Source organism: Sarcophilus harrisii, chromosome 4 (assembly GCF_902635505.1).
Source record: "Sarcophilus harrisii chromosome 4, mSarHar1.11, whole genome shotgun sequence".
In the NCBI taxonomy this organism is placed as follows: domain Eukaryota; kingdom Metazoa; phylum Chordata; class Mammalia; order Dasyuromorphia; family Dasyuridae; genus Sarcophilus; species Sarcophilus harrisii.
In genome coordinates, this window is record NC_045429.1 from 64,850,779 (window position 1) to 64,876,315 (window position 25,537).

At 35.6% G+C, this 25,537-nt stretch overlaps 1 protein-coding gene across 1 annotated transcript in view; it reads right to left on the minus strand.

The window, feature by feature from the left end:
- Positions 1–25,537, minus strand: part of ASTN1 (astrotactin 1) — a 512,206-nt gene that overhangs the window by 214,107 nt on the left and 272,562 nt on the right. The window contains exon 8 of the mRNA XM_031936933.1: positions 13,524–13,608. Within this exon, the coding sequence (XP_031792793.1) occupies positions 13,524–13,608 (85 nt within the window). The remainder of the gene's footprint in view (positions 1–13,523; positions 13,609–25,537) is intronic.

Consider the following 25,537-nt stretch of genomic DNA (forward strand, 5'->3'; position numbering starts at 1 on the left):
TTAGTGATGTTTTACTCTTAAAATTCCACATTTTTCATTCAGTTGATATTAGAGATAGAGGGTATTATAGATAATACTCTTTGGAATAGGGCTTTCATAGTTCTTGTATCTATTAGGTCCTAAATAAATCTGCACTAAATTGAACTGGGAGATCTATTTTGTTATATAAAATTGTTCTGGTATTCACAGGAGAAATATATAACCTGTATGATTAATGATGAATATATTTCCTTCTCCTGAGGTCAGGACAAGAGGGGAAGCCATTAGGAAGAATTCCTAATGGTATTTTGAGAAGTAGTATATTGTTAATGGAAATTTAGGAGCATTTTCCTATAAAATTTTAAGCAGAATGCATATAACTACCTCTTTTGGAGACTGTGAAATTTGTTCTCCCCAAAGGCAGATTTAAGGAATGCATTAAATGGTTTACTCATTGTTCTTGAAAATCTTATGATCCTACTATTTAAAAATAAAAGAAACTGAGGAAATATGGAGGCTTAACGAATGTTCTAGATGACAAATATTTGTGGATTAAGAACGTCTTAAAAATTCATCCATAACACAAGATATTACTTTTAAAAATGGAATTCAATTTCCATTCTATAAATGCTGTTTAAAAAATGCCTACTATGTGAAAAGCAATTCAGAATGGAACAGAAGAAATGACATTAAGCACAATTTTACAATATTTAGTATATGCGCAACCAGGAAAGGTAAGTTGGACTATGTAGAAAGAGTAAGACATAATCAATAGACTGCCTGTCTGTACTATGTGTATGTATGGGGGGAAAAACATATATATATGTGTATATATATATATATATATATATATATATATTACATTTAATGAAAATTAAATAATTTGTCTAAGATCACAGAGCTAATAGGTGTGTGAGGTCAGATTTTACCTCAGATTTTGCTGATTTGGGTCTTTGTATTCGATCCACTCTTACACTTATATGCTTAAATTGCAGAAAAGATTTGGATGAGTTGCTTTCAAGGGAGTACTTTCGAGGTAAGATTACTGATCCCTCAAAGTATTTATAATGGAAAATGCTGAAAACTAAAACTACTAAACTTGAAGTAGAGAATAAGGGGAGAAAACTGCTTTCATAGATTTGGCATTCCAGATATCTCTGGGTACAAGATTTAGGACAGAGAGATCTATTAGAAAACCTTTGTACTAGTGCAGGTGATGGAGTGATACCAGGACAAAATAGAGTGATTGCTGTGTAAATGGAGAGAAGGAGATTATGTATAAGGGATACTCTAAAGATAGAAACAGGATTTGAGAATGGATTGGTTGTGTTTTGAATGAAAGTGAAATGGCCCAAACAAAAAAAGGCAGGCCCAACTCAAAATCTTCTTCAAAATTAACATCAACTCTTGGCATTTTTACTGGTTGTCAACACACTAGGAATGCTCTCTCTCCCCAACTCCATCTAGTCTTCCCTGGTTTTTTTCAAGTCTTAAATAAAATTCTATATTAAAGAGGAAACCAACTCTACTGAAGATGAACGTTGTGAAGGATTGGTGATTGGAAGGACTCTTCAAAATAACGAGAAGTTGGAAAGAGGGTTAAAAAACCTTAATCCTCTAGAAAATGTCATCCACATCCAGAGAGAGAGAGAACTATAGAGACGGAATGTAAATAAAAAGACAATGTTTTCACCTTTTTTTGTTGCTGTGTTTGTTTGCTTGTGGGTTTTTTTCTCTCGTGTTTTTTTCCCTTTTGATTTGATTTTTCTTGCACGCACAATATGAAAAATATGAAAACCTGTTTAAAAGAATTGCACATATTTAATCTACATCAAATTGCTTGCTGTTTTGGAGGAGGTAAGAGGGAGAGAGAAAAATTTGGAACACATAGTTTTACAAAAATGAATATTGAAGCAAGATTATATAATGATCAATTCTGATGGACATGGCTTTTTTCAACAATGAGATGATTCAGGACACTTCCAATAGTCTTGGAATGGAGATAGTCATTTACACTCAGAGAGAGGACTGTGGAAACTGAGTGTGAACCACAACATAATATTTTCACTCTTTCTGTTGTGCTTGCTTACATTTTATTTTCTTTCTCATATTTTTCCTTTTTGATCTGATTTTTCTTGTGTAGCATGATATGTTTGACATATATTGGATTACTTGCCATATAGGGAAGGGGGTGAGGGGAAGAGAAGAAAAAAAAATGAATACAAGGTTTTACCAAGGGTGAATGTTGAAAATTATCCATACACATGTTTTGAAAATAAAAAAGCTTTAATAACAAATAAAAACAAGTAGACAGAAGAAAAGTAAAAAAAAAGAAATGAATGTTGAAAACTATCTTTACATATATTTGGAGATAAAATATTGGAAAAAAGGAATTTTAATCTTCTTAAAATGTATGGGGAAAGATAATGAGTTCTATGTTTGACATATCATGTTTGACATACCTACAGGACATTTAGTTTGAGATGTTTAATAGTAAAAGTCTTGTGGGACTGGAGATCTGCCAGAAAGTAGGTTTGGATATTTTGATCTGAGAATCATCTACATATATGATAATTGAAGAAATAGAAACTAATGAGAGCACTAAGTGAGAGAGTATAGAAAGAAAAACTAAAAGAGGGACCAGGACAGAGTCTTGAGGGAGTATATGACAATGATGAAGATCTAAAACAACAGATGGATAGAACCGCATGGCCTAAAATACTACAGAGGAGTTCTGCCTAAGAGGGATGCATTCTCAAGAATGAAATTCTGATGAAACAAATACTAACAATTCTAATGAGCAAAAATGCAGTGATCTTCTAAAGAACCTAATGTGAATATACAAAGAACTTTTTGACTAACTCAGAGAAATGAATAGGTTCATAAAAAAAGTCTTTAATAAGCACCTACTATGTACCAATCACTGTGCTAAATGATGGAGACAAAAAGAAAAGTAAAAAAAGTTCCCATCCTTGAAGAAATCCCGATTTAAAAAGGGAAACATGCAACCAACTATCAATCAACAAGCTATAGAGAGGATAAATAGGAAATAATCCACAGAGACTTCTAGAATTAAGATGTATTTAGAAGAACTTGTCACCCAATTTGGGTATTTTGCCATTTCCACTTCCAGCTCGTTTTTCAGGCAAGGAAAATGTGGCAAACAAGGTTAAGTGACTTGCCTAGGATAACTTAGCTAGTAAATATCTGAAGTCAGATTTGAACTTAAAAAGATGATTTTTTCTGACTCTAGGCCCAGCACACTGTCCATTGTGCAGATCTGCTCTTAGCTCTGTTTTGTTCATTATTATTATTTTTTTGTTAATGACTAGAATAAAGACATAGATGGCATACTTATCAAATCTGCTTAGGACGCAAAAAGTAGAATTGTTTAGTGACAATCAAGACATAGAAGTCACAATGTTGTACATTAATAAATGCTATTAATTTGGAATTATCCAAAAGTAGAATGATCTTCCTTTTTCAGAAGGTAGTAAATAGGTTTTTACATGTCTACCTATCATGACTGCTTCCTTGAAAGTGGAATTCATTATCAACAATGCTTTAGAGAAAATTTTTGTTCAGGTATGGTTTATAGTAACTAATCCCTGAAGTCCCTTATAATTATGCAGTATAGTGATTCAATTTACCTTCCTCATTTTGGAGATGGAAGAGCAAATTGAGGTCTTTAAAAAATCCATTGATCTTAATAGCAAAAAAGTGACACTTCTTATTATTTAAAATAAATCACTCTGTATTTTTGTACGGTTGCTCCAAATAGTCCGTGCTGCCACAAAACAGAAAATATCTCCAATTACTCCAGAGGAAAGACAAAGAGAGGTACTGAAAACAGGTAAAATATAGTCTCTGATTTATTTTTTTCTTTTACAAATGCATTGATCTTTGAGGAGAAGGATGATTTGGGTAGAAGTAGGGAAGAGTTTTTTGAGAGGTGATTCAGTCCCTAAGAAAGCAAAATAATTGTAAAGGAAAAGGCATGAGTATATGTGAATCAATTGTGGAATCTGAAGTATTTTCTTTACAGATTTAACAATTCACCTTGTATTTTTCCCCTGTATGTAATAGTGGATAGAGTGTTGAGCTTGACATCAGGGTGATGTAAATACATAACCTAATTAGCTGTATGACTTTGTGTAGCTTTTCAACCTCAGTTTTCTTGTCTGTTAAATAGAAATCATAATAGCAACCATCTTACAGGTTGTTATGAGATAATATATATAAAATTTTTTGTAAAACTTAAAGCTCTATATAAATGATCTGCTCATTGTCCTCTCTACATTGTTTGTTTGTTTCTCCTGTTTAAGTCAGCCATCTTGCACCAGATTATCCCTTAGAAGAATAGGAAGACTATTAGAGATTCATTTTGGAAAGAATTCATCAGCTCTGTGTTAATATTAAGCTGAAAACTGAGAGACACATTGGGGAACAGTAGACACTCTCTGGGAGCTGGGTACTTTGAATGCTCATGTCTATCTCAGGTTTCCAAGAGGGGACACAGCAACCCCAAGTGTAACCTCAGCAAAGCAATGGAGTGTGGTAGAAAGATTGCTGGAATTTCAATCTCTCAGCAGCCCTGATTTCAATCCCATTTCAGTCACTTATTATTGGTATGACCAGAGAAAATCAATCTATATATCTTCTGTGTATTGAAGACATTATGAACTCATCTCCTAATCTTTGTTAAAGGGAGTCATTCAAGGTAACCAGTGAATTCTAAACACCCAGGGTTTCATTTAAAAGTCATCCAGTAAAAAAAGAAAGAAAGTCATCAATCAATCAATAAGCATTTATTAGGCACTTATTAGGTCTTAGGCATTTTGCTAAGGTCTGATAACACAAAGAAAAAGCAAATACAGAATAGTTCTTTTGTTCAAGGAATTAACAAGTGAATGAAAATTTATATAAGAAAATCATTCAGTAGATGGTGGATATTTTGCCAGGTAGAAGAAGAGACCCTTCCCATATCTTACTAGATTTAGGCCTCTTCAATTCCACTTAGAACACATTCAAATCATCTTTCTTCAGTCTCTGAAAAACTGACTTCAGAACATTTCCTAACCATCTGACTGTATGCTAAGGCACACAGAGAGAAAGAGATCTGCAGAAATTTTGCTTCCCTTCAGAATTCAGATCCCACCAGAAGTGAAGTCAGACTTTGATCAGCTCTTGAGTAAAGAGGGATTGGAGATATGCAAGGGGAGAAAAAAAGGAAGAAAAAGAATAAAGGGAGAAATAGGAATGAAAAAAAGTCTGAACAAATTGTAAGAAGACACATGTGATAGTAGTTGTGGGTGTTTAAGAAAGAGTAATGAGAAAGAAGAAGAAAAAAATAGGAGAAAGAGAGAGAGAGAGAGAGAGAGAGAGAGAGAGAGAGAGAGAGAGAGAGAGAGAGAATTACTAATGGGAGGATAATTACATTTACAGGTAGAAAAGCAGTGACAAGAGCTGAGAATAGAAAATGCAGTCTGAGCCGGAGTGGGGAAAGTGTCCTGAGATAATGAAGCAGCCAGCTGGCTGTCTAGATCCTGTCTGAAGGACTTGGAGAAGGGTGAAAAAAGGGCAGTGAGTGATATGGAAGACAGGACAAAAAGGAGGAGCTTGGAAAGCTTAAGGTGATGGACTATAATGCTTAAGCAGACTTATAAGATATATATATATTTTAGTAGCAAGAGCTTCTGGATTCACCTGCGGCATTGATGTTCCATGGAAACTCTGGCTAAAGATACTAGCCTTTGACCAACAAACATGGTCTTTCATTACTGGTCATTGCTGCGGTCTTCTGGCTATTGCTACAGTGTTGGTTTGGAGCTGGAGCTAAGCCTCCATCATGGATTTCTAAACAATTGGGAATTGCCTATTTTCAGTGTCATGTATCTAGTATGATTGAGAATAGGCCTCAAGTGCTTGGGGATTTGTTAAACAAGAGCTCTGACAATCTTAAGAATGCAGAAATCGGCATACCATCACCACTGGGGGTGAATCAGCTCTTTTGCCTGAGATCTAGTCATGAAAACCAATGATTCTATCTGCCAGGCAATACAAAATCCAATCCCATCCCTCTTGTTAATCCATTCTGGGCAAGGGATAAAAAAGAGTAGTGTCAGGATGAGGGAATCTGTGGTCCCCACTCTTTGATGAAAAGGAAAGCAGTTGGTTTGTTAGAAGTGTCAAATATGTGAAGATCACTAATATATTGTTCTTGGTGCGAGTGGGAGGTGGTGAGAACAATAGAGCAGTAAGAGCCCAGAATAGGAAGGTTATATTGAAACAGAATGGAGAAAATGTCACACATCTATGTGGAGAGGATGCTTCCTCACTTGGCTAGTTTGCTTCCTCTCAAATAAAATGAAAAAAGCTGCTTTTTCCACAGCACAAGAGTAATCATTATCATCAACACTATCCATTTTTGTAGCACTTTAATGTTTTAAAAAGTACTCTGCAAATATTATCTCATTTGATCCTAACAAACACCCTAGAGGTAGGTGCTATTATTATCTACCTTGTATACAGGAGGATACTGAGGCATGTAGAGAATAAGTGTTTTGTCCAGGGTCACACATCTAGTAATTATCTCAAGCAAGATTTAAACTTAAGTCTTGTTGATCCCAGATCCACTATTCTATCTACTATATTAATTAAGTTTTGCTGATATTCAACATACACCCTTCTATTCATAATATTCCAGATATTCTATATTCACAATATTCTATTCTATTCCAGAAGTAAATCTCCCTTACCCTCCAGCAGACTGGCTATTTTTCAGAGTTCTCTCCTTCTGATTCTATCTCTCATTTTGGGCCATTGGTCTCCTAGCTTATCTATATAACTATCCACTAAGAATTTGTTTGGCTTTTTTTTATACTTTATTAGTTTCAGAATAAAGAAAAACATACTATTATTTACCCAAATTTATATTGTATATATTTTAATGCATAAGAAACATGCTGTTTCCCACAACAAAATATAACTTGAAGGGAGGGACTTGCTTCCTTTTTTGTGTCCTTGTAACTCTACCACTTAGCAAATTTTTTAGTATATAGTAAATAGTTAAGATTTGTTTATTGATTGGTTGATTGATTAATTGATCTGCATGGACTCTAATCTTGATTTTACATACATCTGTGGACCATGGGTACTTATTTTTTTGACAGCAACTACAATTATAAAAAATATTGTATATAGCTGGATACTGTCCCTAAAGACATGTGGCATATAAATGCCTCCACTCTTGCCTCTATTTCTGGTTATCATGTCATTGCACTCATGTCTGACTCTTTGTGACCCCATTTTAAGATTTTCTTGGTAAAGATAGTAAAGTAATTTGTTATTTTCTTCTCAACTCATTTTACAGATAAGGAAATGAGGCAGAGTTCCTTGCCCAAAGTCATGCAGCTAGTAATTATCCAAAGTCAGATTTGAACTCATAAAGATGAGTCTTCCTGATTACAAGCCTAGTGCTCCATCCTCTATAATATGTAGCTACCTTTCCTACATACCTTGCTGTTTTCAAGAAATTCAATACCTCTTTCTTCCTTACATTCTAACTTATTCATCCTCATCTCTTTTCTCTCAGCAAATTAAATTTCTCATGGTCATTTCACCTCAGATATGTTCAATATTAATAACAGGCAGGTCTCCAGAGCTACCAGAGCTTAAGGTTAAATGAAATCAATGTAAGCTAGTAAAACATAATAATTGCCACATGACATTAGACTAGTGACTCATCTGAGCTGGGAAAAAAAAAAAAAACTGTAGCATCATGGGGTACATTCCAAAGGGAATTGTTAATCTTTTTGATGGCAACCAAGAATAGGAATAAATCTCTAAGTAGCCTAATTTCTTCTAATAATAATAACAATAAGGCTTCATTATCAAGAAAAATCACAAAGAGCTCTCTGTTCAAAGGTTTTCATGACAGTTTTACATGTAGTGCAATAATTTTAAAGAAGTTTAACTGCTCAGCAAAATGGTAATGGCTAAAAAAATGTGGTACAGTTATTAAAGGCAACAAGTATGAGGAATACAAAGAAATCTGGGAAGAACTTTATGAAATAATTCAAAGAAAAAAATAGGATATACATCAACTCTGACAACATGAGAGGGAAAGTAAATGAGAATATAAAGACAAAGAAACAATCTGAATGGAGACCTAAATAAAGGAACTGAAAAGCTGTTTTGTTACTTTTTGCACCAAAATTAAGTAATTGATTCAAATGCTTATTGTGGGAGAGTTGAATGATTATACATCAAAACTGAACTAAAAGGAAGGTTTATAAAGTCCTTTTCAGTTCCAATCTGTGCTCCTATAAATCTAGGAAGATCTTTGGAGAGGGTGAAGGGATGGACAAATGACTATTGTTTCCCTGTCAGTATTGTATTTTCTAACATTCTCCTTTCTGAACTTCACAGGGTAAAATCCATTTAGAACTTCTAGCCCTGTTATACTTAATCAATTTCTTTCATTCCTGAATCCTCTGCAATTTATTACTGTTTTGATCCCAATACAATAACTCAGATTTTCCAAAGCATTCAACTGTGGTTAACTTTTGCTGATTTCAAGGGTCAGTTTGATGCAACAGAAATAGCACTGGATGTGATATCAGACAACATGACTTTGAATCAGGTAGCTAGCTACATGATATAAAGGTGAGAGGTCTGAACTGAAAGTCAGAAAACACAAGTTCAAATGCTGCCTCAGATACTTATTAGTTGCATGTCTATGCAAGTCACTTATATCCCTTCAGCAATAGCATCCACATCTATAAAATGGGGATGATAATACCAATCTCATAGGATTTCAGCAAGGATGAGATGATGTAGTATTTTTAAAGTACAGAGAACAGTATCTGGCACAAAAGAATGTGCTTTAAAAATGCTTATTTTCTTTCTTCTAAAGCTCTATATCAATACTCATTCTTATGGTCTTTGTTGAATGTCAATTCTACCACTTTCTATTCATGTGTCCATGAGAACACCACTTAACTTTTGTGGTTTTCTTATCTATAAAATGGGTCGGCGGGGTTTTGCACTAACTTCATTATGAGGTCCCTTACCACCCTCAATCTCTGACCTTCTCTTTTGAAATGCTAGGAGATGGTATCATTTGAAAGAACATTTTATTTCTTTGACATTTACAAGTTCATTGCAGAAGAAATGCAAACACATGTGTCTTATTCCCACCTCCTAACTCATTAAATGAGATGTTTGGGAAAACCAGACCTAACATTGATTTCCCATAATGTCCCAATATATATCATTAGCTGGCAATCAGTCAGCCCATTTTCCATTCAGTTGACAGACTTCACTTTCACACAAATTCTGATTAATTTATTTCTTGAGTTCCATTTAAAGAAACAGGGCATAAGAGCCTGAATTACATGAAGATGCATTGCTCCTTATCCCTTTTTGTTCATTTTGTCATGTTATGAAGAAAAACTATAGTCAAGATTGTCTGGCATATTTAGTATTATTATTATTTTGACATAGACTCATGCAGCTTATCGCTCCTGCTTCCATTATCCTCGTGGGATTTACAATTTTTTTTTCTTCTCTTAGCATCCATTCCATTATTTTATTAGTGTCCAAAATGAGACCTCATAGGCAGTGGTGATCAGAGAATCATGGAAATTAGAGATAGAAATGACAGATTAGGTCTTCCTGTCTGTTTCCTGGGGCTAATGTTCCTGTCAGGTTATAATTCAGCACTTTACCCTGGAACATTTCAGATGACAACAACTTTAGATCCTCTACCCTAGGTAGACTACCCTAGGCACTGGGCTCAATCTTAGGACTTTTTTATATATCAGTAAGCAAAAATGTAGAATGATTGAACAATTATTAAGCCAAGCTAGATTCATAATGTATTTTTTGTTTGAAGTCATAGTAAGTGACAAGTATGATAAAAAAATGTCCTGAATTTGGAGACAGATATCTTAGGTCCAACTTGTCTCTACTGTTTGCTTCTTATGTTAACTTGGGTAAGGGTCTTAATATCTCTGGGTCTTGATAGCCTTATTCCAGTATTTTCCCTCTTTTAATTAATTAATTTATTTATTTTTACCATTTATCCTGTATATAACATGTTTTGTATATATTTGCATGGTAAGTCGCCCATTCGATTGTAAGCTCCTTGAGGGCAGGGATTGTCTCTTGCTTTATATAAAATATAAGATATTTTATGGAAATATAATGAGAGTTGGACCAGATTACTTTCAAAGCTCAGATCCTTTGACCTTTCAATTGATGGTCCTCTGATTACAACCTTGTTACTATGGATAAGTAATTTTCACCCCTCTGTTTCCCCTAGTTTTCCCTACCCATATGGAGATAACAATGATTTGTATTAGCTATCTTACTAAGTTGTTGTGAGGATTAACTGAGAAAAGACGTAAAATATTTCATAAACACTGTAGTGCTCTATAAATACCAGATATTTCTAATATCTTGTAACTTTAGTCAACATAGTAATAAACAAGATAAGTCTGGTCAAAGAAAAAGGTGTTTTTTTTTCCTCTCCTGTTTTCCTTAGCAATACAGTTTTGGGCCCAAATAATCTAGAACATTGTTTCAACATTTCACCTTATACTGTTTCTTCATTCTCAGCCAACATTAAAGCTGAGAAACTCAGAAAGAAGATCATCTACTCAATAGAAAAATAAAAGAAATTTAAAACAGCTTTAGTCTTTGTTCAACGTAGAGCAAATAGATCTCCAGTAGATAATAGCCACCACTCAACTTGCTATCTTTTTGCCACTGACTTTTACCCAATCCTGAAGTAACAAGATTATTGAGGTGGAATTTACAGAGTTTCAAGAGCCTTTTCTAGGGCCTGAGAGACAGAGGCTAAATCTCTATCCTGGGAGTCAGGAAGACTTCTTCAAGTACTGCCTCGCTAAGTGACCCTTAGCAAATTCATAAACATTTTTTCTGTCTGTGTCCTCATCTGTGAAATAAGGAAAATAACAGCTAAGTCACAAAGTTGTTCTGAGGATCAAAGGAGATAATGGACATAAAAAGCTTTATTCTAGCTTGTAAAGTACTACATAAATGTGTGTGATTTGTCTAAATTATTCAAGTAGGTTCATAGATAAAAGTGGAAATGCCAGGGAAGTTGTAAAGAGGCAGTCTAGCATGGTGGAAAGATTGCTGGTTTGGGGGTTAGAAAGACCTTTTCAATTCAATTAAAAAAATCTTTCTTAAGCACACTCGCCATGTGCTGGGCACTATGCTAAGAGGTAGGGTTACAAAAAGAGGTAAAAGACAGTCCCCACTTTTAAGGTTCTTCCAGTATAGCACAGACACGAAGAAAGTTATATATGGGATAAATCAGAAATAATTTTTAAAAAAAGAAAGCATTTAGATAAAGAGAAGTTTAGAAAAAGGCGTCCCATAGAAGGTAGTATTTTAGTTGGATCTTGAAAAGGTCAGTTAATTTTTCTAATTTTCTATTTTGTGAATGGGAATCAGTAGCAGCCATTTGGCATGGTAATTCTAAAGCTCCAAGGAAAAGTTTAGGGAAAACTTTGCAAGTTATAGAGTGCTATATAAATGTCAGTCATTGGCTTTATTGAATTTGAGCAAAATTACACCATGGATTCATGCTCTTCCAGGTTAGAAAACATTCTGAACCTGTATCCCAGTATTCCTTTTCTTAACTTTAGTCCATCCTAGTCGTAGTGCTCAACAATTCCTCCCTCTACAATGTTCACCTTTTTCAAATAGCTGCATCCATCTGTCATGTCCCAACTTACTCATCAGTTGGCCAACTTCTGAGAATCAGGTTCTTTTTCTTCCTTCATCATAAATCAATCCCTTGAGATCTTCAATCATTTTTATTGCTGTTCTCCAAACTCTTACCCATTCGTCTACATATTTATTGCTTTAAGGGGCCCTGAATTATATTCAATATTCTAGGTTTGGTCTCACTGGAAACCGATAGAGGGGGCCAATCTTCGACTTCAGGGCTGTGATTCTATGGTTTTTGCTGTGGGAAAATACATCGGTTTTTTTTACCATCTTGTCAGGCAGCAAGCCCATAACTAATTTGCAGGCCAATCAATCACTTCAAGATGCCTGTGGGTTTGATTTCTTTCTAGGTTTCTCTGTTTCATTGATTGTTATGATTATTTAGCATTTATTGATTCACCCAACAATGCACCAGGCACTGTAGAAAACACAGACATCAAGATGGGAAAGTGGGACATACCGAAAGCAAACTTGAAAAATGTCTTTTAAAAGGAATATAGGCAGTAATGTAATTTCATCCCAAGCTTGTCTAAAGGATAGAAATAGGACATAGAGTAAAGTTGAAACCAAGAAACCAGGGACTGCTCTCTCTCTCTCTCTCTCTCTCATTCTCTCTCTGCCTCTGTCTTTCTCTCTGACTGTTTTTCTTTGTATCTCTCTCATTCTCTTTTTCATTGTCTCTCTCCACTCCCTCCCCCTCTCTCCCCTTCTTCTCTCTCTCCCCCTTCTTTCTCTCTGTGTGTTTCTGTCTGTCTCTCTGTCTTTCTGCTTCAGTCTGTGTGTCTCTGTCTTTCTGTCTATGTCTCTCTGATTCTGTCTCTCTGTGTGACTCTATCTCTCTCTCTTTCTCTCTCTCTCTCTGTCTTTGTCTCTTTCTCTCTCTCTCTCTGTCTCTCTCTGTCTCTCTCTCTCTCTCTCTCTCTCTCTGTTTCTCTTTTTCTTTCTCTTTCTTATTTTCTCTCTGTCTTTCTCTCTCTCTCTGTCTGTCTCTGTTTCTATCTCTCTCTGTCTCGTCTCTCTGTTTCTCTTTTTCTTTCTCTTTCTTATTTTCTCTCTGTCTTTCTGAATGTTTTTCTTTTTATCTCTCTCATTATCTCTCTTATTGTCTTTCTCCCCTCCCTCCCTCTCTCTCCCCTTCTTCTCTCTCTCTCCTCCCTCTTTCTCTCTGTCTCTGCTTCTCTCTCTCTCTCTCTCTCTCTCTCTCTCTCTCTCTCTCTCTCTCTAACACACACACACACACCATTCACATATACCCCAAATAATAATACCTTCAAACTCAACAGACATTACTTACTTCCCAGAGTCTTTTCAAATCACCCTTTACTGACAACCCTAGTAAAAACAAGTTGCTACTCCTGTCATTCTCCAGGTGCCAATCACACCCTGGGAGAGGCAAGCTGGAGTCTGCTCAGCCTCATCTGCCTCCAACAAAATCACAGGCTAAAGTATGTCTGTGGAATCCTCAGAGTTGGTGATAGTGTGGAAAAGAGGAAGAGAGACAGCTTGTTTTTCAGATCCCAGCTGGAGTCTGCATGGCTGCGAGTCAGAGACATCATCTCTTGACTTGTAAATGGAGAAAAGTTGATATGAACGTCACCAAGACAGGATAAATATGGAAATGCACAGTGTCATTTTTTTCTCATTTTACTGAGTTGCTGCTCAGAATATAACCAAGCTTTGGATCAATTCCTAGCTGTGCAGTTGTCTCATGTCATACCACATCTGAGGGTGTGGGGGGATGTCTTGGGATCTGGCCGACTTGCAGTTACTTCACTTACCCCTGGTTTGTGCCCCATTCGTTCCGAATACAGAGATGCTTATGTACTGGATCTTTCATGTATCCTTCATAGCAAAGGCATTCCCCTTTGAAGCAGAGTAGGGAGGAGGAAAGAGAAACATGAATGAGTTCATTAACACTCTGGACTTGTGCAAATTAATACAAAATGGCCAGACTCAAGTCTGTCCATAACAGCAATATGAATGGGTCATGAATTCCATCTTAATACCCCGCCTCCCAACAGACAGAAAAGCCACATTGCAAAAGGAAAGGAAAGACAAATCACAATGATTTATAATTTACTTGCCCATCCTTCCCACTTTCAAACAAAAAATAATAATTACTGATCTGCATTTTAAATGCTTGATTTAAAGGGAACTATCCAACCTTCTTATCTTCTTCCTCCAAGAAAACCAATCTTAAATATAAAATGAGGTTTGGTAATTCTTTTGCAGCTGGCACATGAGGTTGATCATCAGTAGATTTGACTGTTATCCTTCTCCAATCTAAGCTTCAATATCATCACATTATTTTTAGAATGCTAACATATAAAATAATACCTGACTCATTAAGCTCAGTGCAAATACTAGGCACTTGATAATAATGTAAGAGTACTGATTTGCAAAAACATCCTTGCTCACTTATGGTTAATCTCCATGGTACCCATCACCACTACCAGAAGAACCAAGCCCACCCATTTCAAAGTTTTTAACCCTTTCATTTGCTTGTGAAGCAAACTAAAAGACAAAGAAGGCACATGGGGACAAGAAATCAAGGACTTCCTGTTTAAAAATAGGCTTGTTAATCCAAAGGCATTATGCACCAGTAGTACTTTTTTGGAAAGAACCCACTTCAAAAAAGAAGGAGGAGAAGAGGAATTTAAACAGTAAGTTTCAAGAAATAAAGAGCAAGTTTCTAATTTTTATCTTTTCTAAGGCTCTTAGTATGTTCAGCTATACAACATAAGTACTTAATACATGTTGAACTAATACATAATTAGAATGAAACAAATATTATTATGGATTTGACAAGACAAGATACCACATAATACATGGAAGGCTCAACTTTTCAAATACAAAAATCAGGACAAATGAAATAAAGTGGCCCCACAACATGGACAGACAAGGGCATCATTCTTAAATTCTCAGTCTGGTTCATCCCTTTGCTAATGAGCTGGCCCATAGGTTCTGATGGAACATGATTGGAAATTCATTCAAAATCCCTCCATTATATTTCCTCTAATCTGTGTACTAAAGAAATTTTGCTCCTAGATTATGAAGAAATGATACAGAATGTTAAGTTGGGTTTTTTGGATTGTGTGACAACTTTTGGAGGAGACTTTAAGGGCTTATAACATGTAGGGCGGTGGTTTTCAAACCTTTGTTCTCAGTTTCTTCATGTTGTTAAAAAAAAACTATCGAGGATCTGTTCAGAGTTTTTGTTCACATGGGTTATATTTATAGCTATTTACTATATTAGAAATAAAAAATAATTTTGAATTTGTAGACCCTCTGAAAGATTTTCAGAGTATCAGAAACAATTCTTTGGACTATACTTTGAGGACCACTGATGTAGGTACATAAAATGTAAAGACACATTCCAAGCTTCATAGGTATCTGTGAAATCTTAAAAAAAGAGGAAGGTCACTAGGGTAAACCCTCAGGAAAAGAGCTATAAAAGGAAAAGAGTACAAAATCACATGATTTATTAAGGAAGTTATAATAAACAATCTGAACAAATGGAAGGACGGTCCACATGGATCATATCAGACATCTTTTGAAGTGTTAGAGTAATTGACTGGGGATTATTTTGTCGTGCTAGTCCTGATTAAATCCATAAGTTCCAAATTTAAGTGTCAAGGAGTGAAAACGTCAAATGGCAAATTGATAATCCCAGAATAAAGAGATGTAATATATGTCTATATTAGGGAATTAGATGCTTTTGTTTGAAGTTTCATTCTAGGATTCAAACTCAAAAACAAACCTGACCAAATAAATAAATAATACCACAATGATATTAACAACTAATTCATCAATTCAGAAAAGTAAAAGGACAGAAATCCAGCAAAGATTACTTCTATGGAAAGTAAGGAAGAGAACAAGAGCTAGGAGATGGCCTAGAGACAGTGTTTTATTCTCTGAACTTAGACACTCATTTTTCCAGGAGGCTTGGGTCTTCTTGCAGTTTTGGTCAGAATTTATTTATTCTTACTAAAAACAAAACAAAACAAAACATCCAGAGAACTATATCAATTATGACTTATTTCAAGCTGTCCCTCTTCTTGGAAGAGTGTATTTCACAGAATATAAGGGTTGGAAGGGGCTTTCTTGACCATCTATTCTTACCCATACATAAAAAGGAACCATTAACATAAAATATCTGATAGGTGGTCATGATTTTTGGAGCTATATCCTTATGATTCTATGTAGAAATATTCCTTACTACTCTTTTTAACATCAAAAAACAGAAAGTGAATTGAAGATGGTATCTATTTTTACTGAATCACTCAAGGTGGATGGATGTCTGATCACTTAAAGATCTCAAAGCATCTATGGAATGCTGAAGAACCATAGCAATACAGTAGAGGCCATATGGCATAAAGGAAAAGAAAAGGAAAAAAAACACAGTAGCAGGATCACAGTTCCTGCCATCTTAACCTTAGCTCTTCTATCTACTAATTTGGGGACTTAGATTATCTATTCAACACATTTTTTTTTTCATTTTGAAAATTGGGATATTATTATGATATGTCATATTAACTAGTTTATTGTTATATCAAAGACAATAATGATTTTGAAAGTGCTCATAAAAGGACTCTGTAAATTCTACATGGACAATTGGTTATAACAAAAACTGAAGTAAATAGAATGTTTCCTGAAAACAGTCTAAAGTACTGAGAGATTAAGTAACTTGTTCCCTTAGTAGGTGTCAGAGGCCAAGATTTGAACTCAATTCTTACTAATTCAAGGATTGGCTCTTTACCCACTAACTATACCATACTCCTTCTCAAAATTTGCCAATTTGTATTGTTGAAGGGAATTTCCAATCCTGGAATTTTTCTTTTGGATTGAAGCCTGCAGCAATAAGTAAAGACAACAATATGAGAACTCAGGTAATACCTAATATTATTGTTGTTGTTGTCATTTATGTATTATAATATGTTATTAATATACTGCTGTTAATGCTCCCCATTCCCTACTCCTTTTTTTTGGTGGAGGTACGGGGATCCATGGATATAGAATATGTCCTATTTCTTTCCTTTTTCTTAACACAACAACAAGTTTTTATTATAAGAAGGACTACTTTGAAGAAAGGAAAATAGAGAGAGAAATCAAGACAATGTAAGAATAAAAGTTATTAATAAAATCTATTCCAATAATAGAGGATTAAAACAAAAATCTATTTCCATAATAGATAATGGTATATTCATATACATCTCAATTTTTTTTTTTTTTTTTTTTTGCTGAGGCAATTGAGGTTCAGTGACTTGTCGAGGTAGGAAGTATTGTGTCTGAAGTTAAATTTGAACTCAGATCCTCCTGACTTCAGGGCTGGTGCTCTATCCACTGCCCCATACCTTAATTCTTTTAAAGGCTATCATCAGTATGATTTATTAGAATTGACAGTCAGAAGACCCACAATATCAGTTTTTTCTTTTCATGAGCACGGTTAATTTACCTATCTGAGCTATCTATAAAACTGAGACAATAATCCCAACTGGTCTGATTGCTGTGAGGGAAGTGATTTGCACATCTTGGAAAATTCTGTTATAAGCATTTTATAAGAACTTTCACATACATCATTTCTTTATCAAATGTTTAGAATTTGCACCTCAGGGACAAGCCACAAAGACAAGGAAGATGCAACTTTCTCTCCAAACTGCTATTTCAAAGGCCAATAAGCATAGAAATATCAGATACATATATATATATATATATATATATATATATGTAGAGAGAGAGAGAGAGTATACACACACACACACACACACACACACACACACACACACATATATATCAGGATGAATGTTCACAAAAAACAAAAAGAATGAGAAAAGCTGACCTTGACAGAGTACTTAAGATTTGCAGAATCATTTACATTTCTTGTCTTATTTGAAGCTCACTACAGCCCCTTGAATGTAAGTTCCACAGGTAGAATTGTCCCCATTGCACAGAAGAAGGTCACACAGTAAATATTTAAAGGAAATTTCTGATTCCACATGTAGTAACCTATTGGAGAATACTTTAGATCAAGGCTTCTTAAACTTTTTCCACTGGTGATCCTTTTTTGCAACCCTAAGTCCATAGGCATACAAATTAAACACTTACTGATAATAAATTATAATTTCTTAACTACTACATTAAGTTTTGATACCCCAAATGCATTTGTGAACCACAGTTTAAGAAGTCAGGGTTGAGATTAACCTCTCTGAAGGACCTCATCTTTGATGGAAGAGGGTTGTAGGGTTTTGGGTGTTTTTCACCACCATTCAAAACCAGTTCACTCAACTCCTACTTTTAAAGAAGTTGAGAGGAAAGGTTGCCATGGTAACCAACTGCTAAATCTTGACTTTGAGAGGGGCTTTGCGCATGCACAGGCTTTGATTGTTAGCTGTGAATTTTAAAGGCCCCACAAGGGTGTTGGATGCCCTCCGAAGCTCGAAGTGTTACAGTTTCTGCATCTGCTGTGACAGATGGTGGTAAGCACACGAAGCGCTGACTCTGTGGTGATGTACACAGGAATCCAACGGAGAAACGTGTCACTGCTACAGAGAAGTACCAAACCTAGGTAGAGTCTGAATTGTGCGAGGTAGTCAGAGGCAGGGGTATTGCCAAAAAGGAGGAGTCCATCAAAAATGTCTAGGGCAGGAACACAGGGCATTGATGCTTGATGTCCTCAGGATCCTCCTGACAAGTTTCTCTGGGTTCTTGGCCAACTTTTTCCATCCCATGGATGGAGAGGCAAAGAAACAAGCTAAAGCTGAGTCTCTATGTATTTAATCATGTGAATTCCCCATTGGATCAAATTTTGTTGAAATAACCTTCTTCCAGAGGAAGACAGAGTCTTGAATGATGGCTATACCTTCAGGGGGAAACATGGCATAATGGATAGTGGACTGAACACAGAGGTAAGGAACACCTGTATTCAAATACTATTTTAGCTTCCATAAGCTGGGATCCTGGACAAATCACTTAATCACTCTGCTTCACTGCCTTAAAGGTTATTTCAGGAGTTTGAAGATAATGACATCTTATATCCCTTCCAGTTCTAAATCTTTGATCCAAGTCAAGAATTTTGTGCCCTATAATTCCTCATTTAAAATATGTGAGGAAGCAATTTATCTAGGTAAGGAGTCTTCAAAAGACTGAAAGTAATTAGCCTATTTCGAGCTGAGTGATGGATCTTAGAAGCACTAGCTTGAGTTGGCTTGGAAAACCATGTTCCTCCCCAAAAGGCTGCTTCTCTTGGCCTAAGATTGGGTTGTTTTGGCCAGGCTTTGTAAAGGATCCATGCATAAGCAGAGGTGCTAAGGCCTCCCAGCTGATCACATGGCAGAGAAGGAGCTTACAAATTGAGTAGAATGAGAAAAATGGTTATGATCTGGAAATGACTATTCTCTCTACAGATGAAATTTCTACTTTTAAAAAACCCCAAATAAAAACTAAGACAGAGGGGACTCTCTGGAAGAGAAATGAGATCATCCAAGGTGAATGTTCTAAAATTAGTTTGGACTTCAAACTCCAAATCTCTGTCATTCAGCAAGTTAGAAATGGGTGCTAGAGTTATGAATCTGGAAGAGACTCAGATTTGCAACTGGGGAGGATACTTTTGCAGTGAGAGAAAATTATATTTTGAGCTCAAATTCTGAGAAGCCCTGATCCATTAAAATAAAAAAAGACCAATTAATTTGTTTTCAAGAGTCATCTACAGCATGGAATATTATCTGCATTTGATTATAACACTTATATGGTAGGTGGAAGCCCATTCAAGAGGAATCATCCATAAGTTTACCATTTATTTCATTTTTCTACCCCATCCCCATTTTGAAAATATGGACTGCTGAAGAAGATTTGAAATACAAGATGTCATCCTGAGAGAAACAGGACAGGTTAAAAAGATAAACAATAGATAGAGAAGATTGTGAATCAAGAATTCAATGTACATATAGTCCATATATGCGTTCCTTCTTGGTTCTGTCTTCTTGGTTCATCTCTATCATGTCTCCACACCCAGTTATCTTGCCCACTAACCGATCCCACCTTTTAAATTTATTTTTTGTGTGTCCTCTTTGCCTATTGGGTTATAAGCTCCTACAGGGAAAGGTATGTCTTTCCTTTGTATTTATATTCTCAGTGATTACTATAGTGCCTGGCAAATAGTAGGTGTTTAATAAATATTTCTTAATAAATAAATATTTATTGACTGTGTCTCCCACAAGGCATTGTTCACTTTCAAGACTTATCAATTCTATTTCAAAAGGAAACAGAAGTCCAGAAACTCTTTTCTTAGTCCCTTAGTTCCCCAAGTCAGACCAAATGTGGAGCGGCTGATTTGAAGAGTTGTTCCACTTTTTATTTTTATATTCTTGGTCCCTTGCTGGGGGAACTTAGTAAGCACGTATTAAATATCTGTTGCATTAGTGTCATTTTCATTGTTAGTCTATATTTCATTGTCAGAAATTCACATAAATGCTTGCAGGCAATCTGGAAGGGAATTAACATTGAACAGCTTCATCAATTGTTATTGTTTTGTTATTTTTGTTGTTATCAGACACTTTGTGATGCCATTGAATTTTTTTTCTACAAAGATATTGGAGTGTTTTGCTTCTTCAGCTCATTTTATAGATGAGGAAACTGAGGTAAACAGAGCTAAGTGACTTGCCCAAAGTCACAAAACTAGGACGTTTCTAAGACTAGATTGGCACGAAGGAAATTATCTTTCTCACTCCAGTTCCAACACTATCCACTGTGCCATTTAGTGCTGCCATTTATCAAGCATCTCTCATCTTTTTTTCTATGTATTATAATAACTTTTTATTGACAGAACCCATGCCATGGTAATTTTTTACAACATTATCCCTTGCACTCACTTCTGTTATGATTTTCCCCCTCTCTCTCTCCACCTCCTCCCCTAGATGGCAAGCAGTCCTATGTATGTTGAATATGTGATAGTATATCCTAGATACAATATATGTGTGCAGAAGCAAACAGTTTTCTTGTTGCACAGGGAGAATTGGATTCAGAAGGTAAAAATAACCCGGGAAGAAAAACAAAAATGCAAACAGTTTACATTCATTTCATCTCTCATCTTCTTGGCACTGTGAATACAAATATAACCCCTGCCTTCAAGAAGCTTATATTCTGCTGAGAGTGATAAAACATGTTCAAAGATAAGTTAATGTGGGCTGTAGATAAAGCAAAAGCAAAGTAATAGGAATGAGTACCAGTGATGAAGGGAAATAAGAATGATCTTTTAAAGGAGGTAGAACTGGAATTGAGCCTTAAAAGGAGGTAGAAGTGAGGAACAAGAGCATCTGAAGTACAAGGGATGGACTCTTCAAAGCCATGCAGTTAGAAGTTGGAAGCCCACATCTGAGGAATAGAAAGTAGAATAGTGGCTAGTGCATGGAGCATGGGAGGAGGAATAATATAGCATAACCCTGAAAACACTGCCATGGTGAGAAAAACTTAGAATGGTTAAAATAAACATAAGAGAGTTTGTATCTTATCTCAAAAGCAATGGGAAGTCACTAGTGGGGAGCACTCGAGGCTTTAGGAATATATTAGTTTGGCACTGAGACTGTAGGGAAGCCCTGAATAGAAAGAGCAAATTTAGAGAGTTAGTAGAAGTAAAAGAGAGAATGAATTTTTGATTTCATTAGTATAGGGAAATTTGGTGGATCAACTTTCCTGACCATTGCAGGTTGTCACCTATTTTGCAACTTGTAAAGAGCTGTATAAAGACCTGAGAACTGGTCTCAGTTCTCACTTAGGTCCACACATTTCATATCAGGGCAGAATCTGCACCAAGATCTTCCTGACATTTTTGGACAGGTTGAGTTTGATATACCTCAGGAATGGAGAAATCCATCAGACGTTTATTTTAGAAGTACTATAAGAAGAATCCATAACTTGGAGCTTATCACACGACACAGGTAAGGAGATTACTGGTTCTCAGCCCCAAGTCTGCACCTGATTCCCTAATATCATAACTTCTTAAACTATGGTTTGAAATTCCACATAGAGTCCCATAACTGAATGTGAAGGTGTGAAATTATGATTTATTATCAGTAAAGGTTTGATTTGTATACCTATTTTGTATATTCATATACCTGCGGTCACATTAAAATTTCTTGGGCAAAAAGGCATAGTGAGTAGAAAAAGTTTAAGTAGCCCTGCCCAATTTGATTTCAGTAGGTCTTTCATCTCTGTAAATTACTTAGTGGTATCTAGCCATAGCACAGTGGGAGGGTAAGCCTGCCCTTTACTTCCTTGTCTGGGAGATCGTGGGAAGTAAATATTTACTCAATTTTAGTCTGATCTAGGAAAGGACAAATGCTGAAAGATCCCAATCTCAGAGACTGCTCCTCTACAGCATTAGCATTCTTCATCTATTCCTACGACACACTTCATTTTGGCTGGGAAAGCACATGACCCAGCACAATGGCATTTCCAAAGAGTTCTGGGAAAATTGCAAAAATAAGGTTGGATTGACTTGCAGCCAATTCCAACACTTGAAACTATATGGGGATGGGATCTGTGATGGGATGTGGGAGGCGATAAGTTTTTTAGTGATGAGAGTGTGAGATAACCATATCATTTATCTCATGGGAGGAAAGAGACACAGAATCCTTTCATACATACATATATAAGTATATGAATCTATGTGCATATATGTCTATGTGCATGCATGTTCATGAGTGTATATAATCTCCATAGCACCATTCCCAGCTGTTTTCAATGACTGTGATAATTCTATGTAGTTCTGCTACTGAGGTTTGGGTCCTTATTTTTAGATTCCTTCTATGGCTTTCTGGTTGGAAATGCATTAGTTGCCAGGAGACTACAACGTCATTGGCAGGGGAGGGACTTCTCAAAGTCATATTCAAAAAGCTTTGGAAATTTTCCACCTGAGGGAAAAAAATATGTGTTGATATGAGGGTCTCATTGTAGACCATCATGTGGAACACTGAAAGAGGGTACACAATGCTACCTAGATTTTAGAGTGAAGTGGAAAGATTAGATTGGGTGTCCGGAGACTTTTGATATGGAGTTGCTTTTATTACCCACCAGCTATATGACCTTGAAACGTGACAGTCCCTCTGAAAAGTTTATCCTGGAGAATGTCCAAGACACTTTATAGCTTTAACAGTTTATGGTTATCTCTTTTCTTGTAAATGCTCCCCAGAGTTGGTTGATTTTGATAGGATTCCAGTTCCTCTAAGAGATGTCCTTTCAGAGGAAGACCCAAAGAAATCAGAGAGAGACAAACAGGACCAAGTACTTGATGGGGAAGGACTTACTGGACTGTACTTTCCTAGGTTTCTAAGACTGAACATGCAAACTGACTTTTGGGCATGGTAAAAAATCCATCTGTTTAGTCTGGCATTTTCCTGATGGCGTGGGAGAATCAGCAAGCTGATTCCCACAAACGGAAGTTTTAAATGCTGTACTTTTTTATTCCATATGGGAACCAAGATTCTCTACAATGGGTTCATTAAAAATTGATTAAATATAGACATATCCATCTTCATGTAGCCCTAAGAGATACACTGATATAAAAATATCAGTCCTCAGAGATTATATGGGTAGTGAGCCACAAAGGTGCCTGGGTGGCTATAGCATTAAACTCCAAGTCAGGAAAAAACTTCTTGTCCATTCTAATTGTGTGACTCTAGTCAAGTCATTTTATATTCAAATGCTCAATTTCCTCATCTGTAAAATAGAAAAAAATAAAAATACATTGCAAACTTATGAGATTAAAATAAAATTTATATGTGTATATACACACATATATATTTATATATATACACACACAAATATAAATATATGTCCATACATATCTATGTATATTTGTAAATCTTAAAGTTATAGAGGTTAGTGATGATGATGATGATGACCATTTCCTTTTCAAAGTATAAACATCTTATCATCATCATCACCTCTCTATCCACAAAATTATACTTGTCCAAAGTCTTTCATTTTCTTACATTTTGTTTTTAAGAAAGGACCTCATAAAATCTAAGTATGGTGATATTGGAAGGGACCTTAGAGTTAACTCACTTAACCCATACCTAAAACAAAAATTCCCCCATATAATTTCTCTCCAGTAAGGAAGATTCTACTATCAGTCATAGTACTCTGTTCTATATTTGGTAGTTCTAATGATTAGCAAGTTATTCCTTATAGATTCAAAATCTATCCAACTGAAACTGCCACACATTCTAACTTGTTCTGTCCTTTGGGGACAAGCACAAAAAGTCTAATCTCTTATACATGATAGTCTCTGAAGTGTTTGAACACAAAGATCATATTTTCCCTAAGTCTCTTCTTCAGGCAAAAAAATTCCCAGTGGGATTTAGCCAATCCTCATATGGCATGAACTCAGGGCCCTGCTTGATTCTATTAACTCTCTTCTGGACCAATTCCAACTTAGCCATGTTCTTCTTCAAATGAGACACCCAGAACTTACACACACACAGTTATTATAGTAAAACTTTGCCAAAAGCTTTGCCAAAATTTAAATAAACCCTGATCTGTCAATCAAATAACCTCCTCAAAAAGACAGCTATATAGTACAATGAATAGAGTGCTGGACCAGAACTGAAGAAGTGTTTGAATCTGATCTCATTTATTAGTTGTGTGAACAAGGGCAATTCATTTGACCTCTTCCAGTATTAGATTTCTCATCTGTTAAATGAGGATAAGAATAGCACCTACCTTCCAGAGTTGCTATGAGGATAAAATGATATAATGTCTGCCAAATGTTTCACAAACTTTAAACTGTTATATAAATGCTAAGGACCAACAGCATCATCTTCATCATCAAAAAAGGAAATTGGGTATCTGGCATGATCTAACATTGATAAAATCACATGTGGCTTTGGGTAGTGACTGTTTCTTTGTTTAGATGTTCACTGACCATTCATTAAAATACGTTCCAGAATGTTAGCAGGAATTAAAGTCCAAAGAAAAGAAAGTTTCAAAGAAAGGAAACATTAACAACTCAAGAAATATGCTGACTACCAATTGAAAGGTAAAGTCATACGATGCAATGCCTCATTCTAAGGAGAAACACCAGCACAACCTTCCCCTACTTTCTGAATTTCTGAATATTTTTTTAACTTTCCTGACCATCTCCATCATGCCTCCAATGCTTCTAATGACCTCGCTCACTCTTCCACCCCACTTTTTCAGCTTCCTTTTCTGTTTCCTCTTTTTCCATTAGATTGTAAGTTACTTGAAAGCAGGAACTGTGTTTCTTTTATATGTGTATGTGTATATGTATATATATATATATATATATATATATATACACCTACATATACACACATATGTATATACATATACACATGTATATATGTATATACATGCACAAATATGTATGTGTGTATGTATATGTATGAATATATACACACACCTATGCATGTTTGTAAATATGTATTGTTAAGGTTTACCATACTACCATACATACATACACCCTGGTATATAGTAGGTGTTTAATACATTTTTATGGATCAATATTGATTGATTGCCTTGGTCTCCCACAAGTCTATATACTGCTTTCAAGCTGTATTAGTTTCATTTTAATAAAAGCTTACTATTTTGTAAGTTATTTTTTCAGCATCCTTGTTAGGAATTCAGTCAGTTGACTAGTATTTATTAAGTACTTGCAATATGTTGAGTATTCTTGCTAAGAACTATCAACCTAAAGAAAGAGGGGGAAATATCCCTACTCTCAAGGAACTCAGTCTATTGGGGAAGAACCTTATTAAAAAAACAAGAAATTATGAAC